Here is a 12,806-nt window from a genome sequence, read left to right on the forward strand (position 1 = left end):
AAAACCTATATACGACACCAAACGACACATATTTTGAATGTATAGGTGTTTCACACAATTTATGCGGAAATAGATCTGGCCTAACAATTAATAAACAACCAAAAATATATGTAACAATAAACAATAAACAACACAGATATTTTGGTTACGAAGAGGAAACCAATTAGAGAACTCTCTAATTGTAAAACCTCTCCGGGGCAGCCAAACCCAGGAAATCAACTAACTCAGTAAAAGAATAAAGGATTACAAGATGTTCACACTTACAAAACCTTTGCAATTGACACGATCTTGTATAAGACAAGCGACCCACTTGCCTTCTACCGCAGTAGCCCTTTCCAGAGACAGCTGGCACAATCCTTCTACGTGATCTCCCTTCACCGGAACTCCGATTGACTTCGCTTCAACAATCAACAAGTAAACACAACCGATCACTCTAAGAGAGAGAACAGACTCTACCCTCTTAGCACACAAAAGCGAATTCTAGATGCAGAAATTCGTGCCTCTCTCTTTCTATAGAGGTGTATTTATAATAGCCCCATCATCCCTAGACCTAGGAAAGAGTTTATATTCATTTAAAACTGTTACAGGTACGCGGCGTCCGGACGGGAACATGTGCCGTCCGGACGGGACAACAAAACACAGCCAGAAAGTGTTTTTAACACATGGCCGTCTGCAATCTCGTCCGGACGAGATTGCACACGAGCCATTCCGCCCAGCTTCGTAGTCTTCTCTTTATTGCCCGTTTTGACCCAGTAAACATTGGAATTAGCTAAACTTTGTGAAACATGACTTTGTAGATCCTTGAGTTAGCTTTCCAACGCCACAAAGACTGCTCCAATCAGAGGCTTGAAACTCAAGATATGACCTTTTTAGTAAAAGTTGTCCGGACAGGATTCAGACGAGACTGCAGACGAGGCTCTCGGAAATTCTTGTTTATCGAACTCGTCCGGACGGGGTTCAGACGAGACTGCAGACGAGGCTCTCGGAAATTCCTATTTATCGAGCTCGTCCGGACAGGATTGCAAACGAGATTGCAGACGAGGCTCTCGAGGAAAATAGAATTCTTCGAGCATCCGAACGGCACTTCTTCTCGTCCGAACGGTAATTGAATGGATGATGAATCTTGGCACTTTTGGTCACCATTTTGCTTACCGAATTAAGCCAACAAGAACTTACAAATTTGTTGGGTTTTGAATTGTCAAATTCAGTGACAAAATACATTCATCTGCAATCCCGTCAGCAGTGCATACACGAGGTGTTGTGTCAAGAGAAGACCTATAAGATGTGGTTAAGCTTAACCAATCATAATAGAAGACCTATATGATATGGTTAAGTTTAATCAAATCGGAATTCTTTAATTAGAGTTAAAATAGGATTTGATTAAATTTCGTATCCTGCACATGTATCAGTATTCGGACCATAACTTTCGGCTCAAGAATCGGATTGAGGTGAAACCAGCGACATTGGAAAGCTAACACAAAATTCTACAAATCTTTGTGAAATAAGATTTTCAAAATTCGAAAGTTAGCTATGCCAAAATCGTCTCGCAAGATAAGGAAGAAAATTTGGATGAATCCTATTTCAACTAGAACTAGTTTTTCTTTCCATTTCAACTAGTACTAGGTTTTCTTGTAGTCTATATAGAGAGAGTTGTTGTGCACGAAATTGTAAGGAATTCCACATAAGAATTTATGTGCTAAGAGAGCATTTAAGATATTGAGCGTTAGGGTTAGTCTCTCTTAGAGTTAAAGGTTGTGTCTTCATCACAGATCATATACAACTGAAGTCTACCAGAGTTCCGATAAAGGAGATCAAGTAGAAGGATTGTGCCAGATGTTCTGAAAAGGGCTACTGCGGTAGAAGTCAAATGGGTCGCTTGTCTTATGCAAGGGAGTGTCAATTGCAAAGGTTTTGTAAGTGTGAACTTCTTGTAATCCTTATTCTTTTATAGTTGATTGATTTCCTAGGTTTGGCTGCCCCGGAGAGGTTATACATTTTAGAGAGTTTTCTAAATGGTTTCCTCTTCGTAACCAAAATATTTGTGTCTCTGTGATCTATTGTTCTACATATTTTGGTTGTATGATTGTTTAATTTTTAATTCCACGTATTATTTGCATACACCTATTCAACCCTCTTATTAATGTCGTTTGGAGTCGTTTTTAGAATTTACAATTGGTATCAGAGCGGGTTCACTTTGTTTGGATTAAATTTCTGAGTGAGATTCTTGACTCCTTTGTTATGAATACTCCTCAGTCCCTTAGCATGGATTCTGATGAGGAGATTGACCTTCAAATGGCCTATAACAAGCTCTTTAAGACATTTGTTAAATTGAATCATCATCATCAAATTTCCCTTAAAAAGCTTAATGATGTTGAGCATGAGAAAGAGTCTTTGGTTGTTAAATTGTCTAAATCACATCCTTAATTGACTCTTTGAAATCTGAAAATACTATGCTTATTGATAAATTGGGTGCCTCTACTTCATATTCTTCTAATTCTGAAAGAAAAACTTTGTTTGTTAAGCATGTGAAAGTTGAAGAAGTCAAAGCCAATATAGCTTGCTTGGATAAGGGCAAAACTTCTTGTATGAATACTTGTGTGAAGCCCGAATTCAAGGCTCTTTCAAGGAAACAAACTCATGCAAAGTTTGTTCCTACATGCCACCATTGTGGGATCATTGGTCATATTAGACCAAATTGTTCTAAGTTGAAATCCCAAAGACCTTGGAATAAAAAGGCCGCTCCTAAGAAAGAAAAAGGTGGTGTAGAGTCATGTTTGTCTAGATCTAAGTATATGTACATCCCTCCTCATATGAGACAAGCTTCTCCGAAATTTGTCCCTACCTGCCATCATTGTAGAAAAGTTGGTCATATTCGACCTAACTGTTTTAAGTTAAGACCTCGTGAGCATAAGAGTGAGAATTCATATTCTAGGAAAGGTTTTGAGGGGCTATGCATAATGATGAAGGGAGTGTTATCTAGGTTAGATGAGTTTGACAAGAGTCACAAATCTGTACCTAGGGTTAAGAAGGTTTGGGTTAGGAAGGTCGATACCATTCACCCTTTGAGGGGGAGTGGTAGTGAACTCACCTAAAGTAAGGTGGTCCATAACATGCTTAGGATTGGTTGTCTTGCATATTTCTTCATATCCTAGAGCATGTAGCATTCATTGCATTGCATTGCATTTATTATTATTTTTTTTGTTTTTGTTTGTTTTTTTTTTAATTTTCAGTTTTGCATATATATGCATTGCATTAATTTTGTGCATTTTATTTTAAAAAAAAAAATTCAAAAATTCAAAAAGACAAAAATATAGTTTTTAGGTTGTCTCCTTATTTTTGTCATATGCACCTTGATAGTCCATAAATTTCTCATGTATACTTCATGGATCCAATTCCTTATATCTCAAAATGTGCTTACTATACATGGGATGAATATTTATTAATGGACTGATTTTTTTTGGCCTAAGCTTATGCTTCTATGGTACATTTTACCTATGCTTGAACTCTTGTGCACATTTAAGCTTAAATTGAGTATGAATTTGGCCTTAAGGGTGAGTTATGTTAGGCAACCATATGAAGAAGATTGACTAGTTGTGTCTATCAAATTGACCAAATGCTAGTTGAACCTAGGACCTAAAAATTCCAGCATTCCTCTAATTTGGTTTAAGCACTAAATGATTAAAGACACATTCTCAAAGAAAAAAAAATAGTGAAACAAGAAAACATATGAATATATTCCAAAAGGAATCTATTTCACTATGTCTTATTTGTGCTCAACTTGTCCCTATAGAAATAGTCGTGACCATTTTCATTGTGGAAAGAGACGGTCACTACCGGACAATGTTTGAGTATGTGCTACTACTACATGGGAAGTGTATTGGATGAGGGTGACATGGCCCTAGCAAGGTTTGACTTTTGTTTAGATATACATGTCAATCTTCCCATGAGGTAATTTAAGTTTTTACTTGCTAGCCTATCCCATTACCGTATAAGTTCTTAAACTTACTTGATGGTTAGCTTTCACACACAACACACAAGCATGGGTCGAGTGGAACATGTTGCTTTGCTTGTGTTGAAAAAACTTTTGTTTCATATTTTTTTATTCTCATGTATATTTTGGACATTTTGAGATATTACCAGATAATCATTGCTTAATACATGAGTCTTTTATGTTTTATCATGTGAGTGTATTTGACATAACAAGTCTTATATTGAAAAAAAAAAAAAAAAAAAAAAAAAAAATTCTGACTTTTTTCTTCATTTTTTTTATGTCATTCACTAAGGGGGAGAATTGTTTTTTATCATGCTCTTGCATTTCACTCATTATACATTCGTATTTTTTATTTTGTTTATGTTTCTCTGACTTTCATTGGGCTTATTGGTATTTTACTGCCCTTTGTCCATTCATGACAAAAAGGGGGAGAGAAAGTTTTAGAGAGTGCAGATTGGGAATAGATAAAACACGTTTTAGAGAGTGCAGATTGGGAATAGATAAAACACCATAGATGATTTTGATTTTGATTTTGATATACTTGTTGCATCTATGAATGATATTTGTTTTGTGTTTTAACTGATTTGGTGAGCTATTCATGATTATATTCTATTCAAATATGTTATATTATTGGTACATTGGGTATTTCTATTCCACATACGTTTAATATGTTTTGTGAGTGTTTCAGGAAATAGGAGTTATCTATTCAGATATAACTTGTAAATTTTGTCACAGAATTGTCAAAGGGGGAGTTTGTTGGGTTTTGAATTGTCAAATTCAGTGACAAAATACATTCATCTGCAATCCCGTCAGCAATGCATACACGAGGTGTTGTGTCAAGAGAAGACCTATAAGATGTGGTTAAGCTTAACCAATCATAATAGAAGACCTATATGATATGGTTAAGTTTAATCAAATCGGAATTCTTTAATTAGAGTTAAAATAGGATTTGATTAAATTTCGTATCCTGCACATGTATTAGTATTCGGACCATAACTTTCGGCTCACGAATCGGATTGAGGTGAAACCAGAGACATTGGAAAGCTAACACAAAATTCTACAAATCTCTGTGAAATAAGATTTTCAAAATTCGAAAGTTAGCTATGCCAAAATCATCTCGCAAGATAAGAAAGAAAATTTGGATGAATCCTATTCCAACTAGAACTAGTTTTTCTTCCCATTTCAACTAGTACTAGGTTTTCTTGTAGTCTATATATAGAGAGCTGTTATGCACGAAATTGTAAGGAATTCCACATAAGAATTCCATGTGCTAAGAGAGCGTTTAAGATATTGAGTGTTAGGGTTAGTCTCTCTTAGAGTTAAAGGTTGTGTCTTCATCACAAATCATATACAACCGAAGTCTATCGGAGTTCCGGTAAAGGAGATCAAGTAGAAGGATTGTGCCAGATGTTCTGGAAAGGGCTACTGTGGTAGAAGTCAAGTGGGTCGCTTGTCTTATGAAAGAAAGTGTCAATTGCAAATGTTTTGTAAGTGTGAACTTCTTGTAATCCTTATTCTTTTATAGTTGATTGATTTCCTGGGTTTGGCGGCCCCGGAGAGGTTTTACATTTTAGAGAATTCTCTAAATGGTTTCCTCTTCGTAACCAAAATATTTGTGTCTCTGTGATCTATTGTTCTACATATTTTGGTTGTATGATTGTTTAATTTTTAATTCCGCGTATTATTTGCATACACCTATTCAACTCCCTTATTGGTGTCGTTTGGAGTCGTATTAGGTTTTTTCAGGTTGCATGCTTAATATTTTTAAATTTAGTATATTGTTGATAAACACCCATTTAACCTCCATTCTATGTGTAAAATGGAGTCTATTAGGTTTTTCAAAATAGTTTACAGGATCATAGTAGATATAAAATGTATTCTTACTCCTATGATCTTTATGTAATGCTTGGACAAAACCATTTCTTTAATTCATAGTTATTGCATTGAGAGCTCAACAACTCGCAAATAGTGCCCATGTTGCATTTCTCATTGCTTCATACAGCTGCCAAGAGTTAAACAATTACTAATAAACAAAATTTTGAGCGTCAAATATTATTACAAGTCCTACGGTTAAGAATTCTCACTTTAATTACCACATGATTTTTTTAAAAAAATTACCTAAAAGTAAGAAGCCCCACCATCAAAGAAGTCTTAAGGTGTTTCTTTATAAGTGTGACAACTACTTTGAAAACAATTATCCAAAAACAGGAAAATAGCTCTCTGTTTTTGTTCTTGAAAGCAATTTTGGAACATGGAAACAAAAAACGATTTGCCAAACGAGCCCTATTTCCACCTCTACTCAATGTAGTGCACCACATAGGGGAAGACTAGGATCAAACTCTAGGCTCCCACAAAAGTGGCGGCGTGGGGCATAGGACTAGGGCTTTGACCCTAGCCCATTTGCACTCGTTCCCTTTTGGGTCTCTTGGTTTTACTCTAGCCAAACTCCCTATCTCTTCTCTTATGTGTCTTACATAAGGCCAAATTCCTTTGATAAGGAAAAATCTCGTCATTATCTTTGTAATTGACAATTCTACATTTACATACAACAGACTTTGCTGTTTATAATGCCTTGGGTATTCTGGTTTATTGAATTGAAAACCAAGGACCCTTTTGTTATTCAAATTCTTTCATATCCAACGGTTATGTGCAACTGAAATAACAGACTGAAGCAATATGTAATTTGAACTTTTATTTAATGAAAAGGAGGATAAATCAATCAAAAAAAGTAAACCGAACAAGACATGTACCTAAGTGAACCCATAACAGCTCTGACATGATATGTACAACTCGTATTCTCACTCAAACTACGGATGTTTAGTAGTTTTGGCATATGATGAAAAAGGATGACGACTTTTAACTACTGCTAGTTGATGTTGTAGAAGTGCTGATCCAATTTAGAGCAGAATCAGGAGAAAGTGGCAGTGAATCCCTCTTCAACAATCCAACATCATCTGCTGCTTTGCCCATCTCCTCTGCCTCATCTTTACTGTAATCCTTATTTTGTATATCCTGTAGTGCTTCCAGCACTTCCCCCATCGATGGTCTCACGTCTTTAACATATTGCAGACACTGAAATGCCAACTCCGCCACTGCAGTAATCATTCTCTGCACCCTGTAGTCTGATTGAAATCCAAGAGATTTGTCTACAAGCTCATGCAATGTGTGGTTTTGAATCTTGTTGATAGCCATGGTGGACAAATTGATTTCGTGTCGATGCCTTGTGATGTCAACAGCAGGCATGGATGATATAAGCTCGATCAAGACTACCCCGAAGCTAAAGACATCGCTCTTGTCATTAAGCTGGTAGCATTCGTGGTACTCTGGATCGACATAACCAGGAGTCCCTTGTGGAGCAGTTGAAACATGGGAGACATCGGTTGGAAAAAGGCGAGACAGTCCAAAATCTGCGACTTTCACACAAAAATTGTTGTCAAGAAGAATATTGTTTGTTTTCACATCACGGTGGATGATATCAGAAGCATGGAGATATGTCAAAGCACTTGCAGTCTCTAAGGCAATCTTCATTCGAGTTGGCCATCGCAGTGCACCAGGTTTTGCTTTTTCGCCATGAAGATGATCAGCAATGGTGCCATTAGGAATGTATTCATAAACAAGAACGAGTTCGCGGCTGTGACGGGAGGTGCACCCATAAAGTTGGACGAGATTTTGGTGGCGTAAGCGAGTAAGGATCACAATTTCATTCATGAATTGCTCAACTCTCCTGCAGTTGTTTTCATATAAGCGCTTGACTGCAACTTCACGCCCATCTCGAAGTTTGCCTGCTCAACAAGAGAAAATGACTTCATTATTTTCTATCTTTCCCACGTGCAACTCTCCTTTTCCAAACTATTCAAATGCTTTCCATTATAAAATATTCTCGAAGAAAAAACTATAGACATACATAATTAAATTAATTTTGAAAACTTTTTAAAAAGTGGTTCACTGACATATATAGTAGAAAGTGTGGGTATCTATGTTTGTGTGCTTGCTCTTACCATAGTATACGGTGCCAAAGCCTCCCTCTCCAAGTTCTTTGGAGGAATCAAAATTTTTAGTGGCTTCTTCAAGTTCACTGTAGTTGAAGAGAGGAGCTCCAAAGTAGTTACTAATTCCCATTTCACGATCTGTCATAGAAGAAGGATAAGAAGAGATGCTTCGGGAGACATAGGATGAGGGACCATATTTCTTCTTGTTGCGGCGTTGATAGAAAAAGAAAATGACCAACATTATAGCCACGGTTCCAGTAGCAGCGCCAAAACCTGGGTAAAAGGGATAGAGGCAACAAGTTCAAATTAATAGTCCCAATTGAGAAATATTGTCAAACATTGCACAGAAAAGGGCAAAGAGTATGAAAATAGATAAATTTTACCTATACCAATCTTCACTCGCCAATTCCATTTTTCTGTAACAATAAGCAATGAAAGAAATGAAGTGTCAGAACACAAATAACATCAATATAAATATAACAAGCTCGTATAGATTTTACCAAAGCCAAAACCTGCCCATATGCTTTTCCTAATTCAGGAGTTTCAAATGTAACATGTGCCACAATTGAACTTACAGGAAAAGAAAAGAAGCTTGGTGCCAAGAAGGAAGATAAAGTGTTAAGGTTATTGAATATAGTACAGTGGCAATAAGTATAAGACAGGTAGCATAGATTTTTATAATCCGAAGGAAATGCAAAACTTGATCATGAAAGTTTTCATAAGATTCATTTGGGATAAATGTTATTTGGCTCATTCTTTGCAAGTTTTAATTATTGGTTGTTGGTTTCGGGTGAGATCAAAATCCCAAGTCATACGAGTTTTTGTTTCAAACATTAGGTATGAAACAGAAAGAATATTGGACTAATTACATCTGTAGGTAAACAGAAACGAGCCCACAAAGAAAAAGAAGTGATTCTTGTTTAGTCGTAGACTTAATGCTGCAAATAGTCTTCCAAGGTGATAACTTTTCTTTCCGGAGAATGGACTTAATTGGCACCCATTGACTTGACTGAAACCAGTCAGTCAATGGGTGCCAATTAAGTCAATGACAAAGCGAAACCAGTCAGTCATTCAAAACTTCAGATCTCAAAGACCTAATCCAAGAAACCATTCATGTATAATTCATTGAAACCTAATAAGGGCCAAAACGATCTAACGGTTGCCCGATTAAAAACTGCTAAGATTGAACTTTCTTTCTATCATCAAAAAGACACAGAAAATTGTGCCCACTATAGTTTGGCTGCAAATTATTCCTAGACTGAAGAAGATGGAAAATTTGAAGAAAATATCAAATGATGATAAGGAAATTTCCTACAGAATTACAATCATCGCAGGTTTTGTGATGAGCCCGGTCTTGGCAAAAACAAACAAATTCTCTATTATCGAATCCACAGCGTCCACCACTTTTCACAACTGCTGCAGTTAGGTGCAGTCCAATTTAACAAGAAACCCATCTTCAAAATTTCAGTATAATTCATTTGCGACAAGCTTGTCAAGTTGACACCAAAAAGCATATGCACTGGCACGTCAACCAAAGACTGGCACCTTTTTTCCCACGGATAGTTAACGTCCAATGCTTTCTCATGGAAAACAGCTAAAGAATGAAGGGTCGTACCATTGCTAGCACAGTCTAACCCATATGTGGGGTATTGAGGCAGTGAAGTGCAGTTGTAGAAGATGGAGAAATCACTACGATACAAACTAAGATTAAATGGGGTTCGATCAAGGCTAACGTTATGCAAAGGAGTAGGGCATGCGTCCCAATAGGCGGCGGCATTGGCCACGAGAAGTGAATGGTTGGAGTAAAAGATATCTTTAATGATATATTCATCATTGGAAATTTTGAGAACTGGGTTTTGCTCGTTGCAGGTAATACCAAATCTGGGGTAGCCACAGAAAGATTCCTGTTCATCAAGTATCCAAAAGGGGTAGCTTATGTTTGGGCCATTTCCACAATCATGAGGCGCGCAGTCTTGGAACTTTTGGTTAACGGATAGAGCGCGGTTGGCTAAGTTGGTGAAGATGATGAACAAAATGCATATATGGGAGGTGAAGAAGTTTTGGGTGTCCATGGGGAGAAGGGAAGGAAGAAGCAGGGGAAGCCAACAAAGGTATTAAAGTGGGAGGAAAATTTCCAAGTAGTTGGTATAATACAACATACTTTTACTTGTGTTTTGTTTTCGGTTTGTTATTGGTTTGGAGTTTGACAAAGAAGGGAAAGACAAAAAAAAGGTTCAAGCAACCACAAAAGATTTGTTTCTTTGGTTTATATTAAATGAGAACAATTTTAGGGTATTATTTGGCCAAGAAGTCGTATATAATCTTTTGAATATTTGGGTCAATTTCTTATCAGTCGGGCCAGAAGAAACCTCCATCTTAATAAGTTGTAATTTTCTATCTATGTTGACAGTTTGGGAATCCAGGTCAAAGACTCAGAATGAAAATTAGACAACAAAAAATTGGCCAAACAACTCAAGACACATCATCCCTTGTAACGATGACATAATCATGATATAATATAGTTGACATTAATGGCGTTTTCGCACTCCCGCTTTAAACAAAATCATAAAAAAAATGTATTATTTAAGAATGTGTTTTTAAAAATCCGAAATAGAGCTGTAATATCATCAAACATGTGCTCTAAAGTTGGCAAAGATGTCATCAAAAGTGGGCAATGGGTGAATAAGACGTAATGGAATCCCTTAAAGTAAAAGACCCACACCTAGTACCAAACACATGAATTAGATGGGCAACTTTTAGGCATTATTAGCATGGGCCAAACAGAGTCTTAAGATTTGCAAAAAATCATTTCAATAATGGAGAATTATCTATGTGTTGACACAATATATTTTTCATGTGATTGGTTATATATTATTGAAACAAAAATAAACTAAAATATAAGGAAAAAACAATTATAAATCTAAGAAAGTATTGAGGGGATGAGATTTGACGAGGGTTTTGGTTGGTTGAAGAGAAGGCGGCCGGGAAAAAAAGAGATCATTCATTATTATTTTTGTAAGTTCACTATATCTATGGGAGTGGTTGACCAACTTAAGAAGATGTTTTCATATGATAGATTCAAAAAAATTTTATGAAATTTGTATATCCGTCTAAATTAGGTTTTTATCTAATTTGAATTAAGTCTTTGGGTTTCTAATTTCAAGAATATGACCATTAGGTTTTGTCTAAATTTTAAATAGGCCCTTCTGTCACTTTCTGTCAAATTGAATGATTTCTCATATGTCATGTGTCTCAATTGACACATCATCATTCATATTATCACTTAATATCAATGCCTTATCCATTAAGAGTCAAGTCATCCATAAAAAAAAGAAGAAGACCTAACTCTAAAAGCAAGAACCATATGATCTTCTAGATTTTAAGCATTAGAGGAAAAACCATTAACTGTAATGTTGTGATGGATCATGGCGTGTCAAGTGAGACACACATGACAAATGAAAAACCGTTACTTTTAATAGCAAAGTGACAGAGTGACCAATTTAAAATTTGGTCAAAACCTAATGACGAAAACCCAAGAACTAAATTCAAATCCGATAAAAACTTAAGAATTAAATTTGATTAAACCCGAAACTATATGTAAAAATAAGGTTTGCAGGCATAATCAGCATCACCAAATTTTACATGCTAAAAAAAGAAAAAAAGAAATTATATTTTAAAATACTATGCAATCTTCACCAAGCCAGTACGGCCAATTAGGTCATGATGAACTCACTGTCTAAAATGTCTAACAAGTAATTCAAACACAGAAAACTCCAGGCCTAATTTAATAAGGTGTAGACAAATATGATATGCAGGGCAATCTTTAGTAAATAACTAAATAATCAATCAAGTTTTGTTAGGGAAACATAATTCAAAAGTCCAGAATGCCCCTATGTATAATTAACAATTCCGCCTATGAAATCAAAATGCTTAAAAATATAGAAAACGATGAAAAATAGTGAATCCCATAATTAGTTAAAATAATTAGACGGAAGAAAGAGATATTTTTCTAAAGCTCAGAAATTTCCTTGCAACTAAAACGTGTCTAGATAGCATGCGTGCTTCTCACAACATGCTCTGAATGAGGACCATGGGAAACATGCGTGCATGTTCAGATTCAAATTTGCTACTTTTTAAAGAAAACCCTAACACTTTATATAACAAATATTATTTATTTATTTATTTAGAAATGACAGAGGGGACGATAATAGCGGCTATTTATACTTTAGTTGTGACTATAATAACACGACGGAGCGTTTAACTAACCACATAAAAATTGTCTTAAGACCACTCAACCACCAAGGTTCATGTAAGAAAGAATAGAAAATGTAAACTGACTTGTATGGGACATGTTTCCACACGTAATGGTTAGCTTGGACACACTCAATTAATAAACAGCGGTAGGTGTGAATAATGAATATCCCTTGGAGCGTGACTTTCTCTGTTTTGACTGTTGACAAGTTAAGAGGTATTACGTGCAGCTATGTAAGGCTGCAAGAGATTGGATGATCGTGACCAGACAGCTATATAGTATGACCCAATCAATTGTTGATAATGGCTCAAATTGTCAATAAGTGTGAAGATAATTGCTGGAAAATATCAATATTCAAGTTGGTGGGCTCAAGTCATATTTATCTATAAGAGGATAAGTTTAGTTTTAAAAGGAGTCCAAGAACAACTGGAATTTGATTTTTGGAGAAAACGTGTGTAGATAAACATGTGGGTTGCAATGCTTATCTTCATCATGAAAAGACTTTGTATTCATGATGGTTTCGTTTTCCCATCAGCAATTGGATTAAAATTATTCTCCTATTTTTCGTGATTAA

At 35.9% G+C, this 12,806-nt stretch overlaps 2 protein-coding genes across 2 annotated transcripts in view; both read right to left on the reverse strand.

Moving 5' to 3' along the window:
- Nucleotides 1–6,668: 6,668 nt before the first annotated feature.
- Nucleotides 6,669–12,806, reverse strand: part of LOC132183854 (LEAF RUST 10 DISEASE-RESISTANCE LOCUS RECEPTOR-LIKE PROTEIN KINASE-like 1.2) — a 7,174-nt gene continuing 1,036 nt past the window's right edge. The window contains exons 2-4 of the mRNA XM_059597310.1: nt 8,364–8,396; nt 7,990–8,253; nt 6,669–7,773 (exon numbers count right to left, since the gene is read on the reverse strand). Coding sequence (XP_059453293.1) covers nt 6,848–7,773; nt 7,990–8,253; nt 8,364–8,396 — 1,223 coding nt within the window. The 3' untranslated portion in view covers nt 6,669–6,847. The remainder of the gene's footprint in view (nt 7,774–7,989; nt 8,254–8,363; nt 8,397–12,806) is intronic.
- Nucleotides 9,311–10,098, reverse strand: LOC132183853 (LEAF RUST 10 DISEASE-RESISTANCE LOCUS RECEPTOR-LIKE PROTEIN KINASE-like 1.2). The gene has a single exon (XM_059597309.1). It carries the CDS (start codon nt 10,050–10,052, stop codon nt 9,360–9,362), a length of 693 nt encoding a protein of 230 aa, XP_059453292.1. The 5' UTR covers nt 10,053–10,098; the 3' UTR covers nt 9,311–9,359.

The sequence above is a fragment of the Corylus avellana genome, chromosome ca6 (assembly GCF_901000735.1).
Source record: "Corylus avellana chromosome ca6, CavTom2PMs-1.0".
Taxonomy (NCBI): Eukaryota; Viridiplantae; Streptophyta; class Magnoliopsida; order Fagales; family Betulaceae; genus Corylus; species Corylus avellana.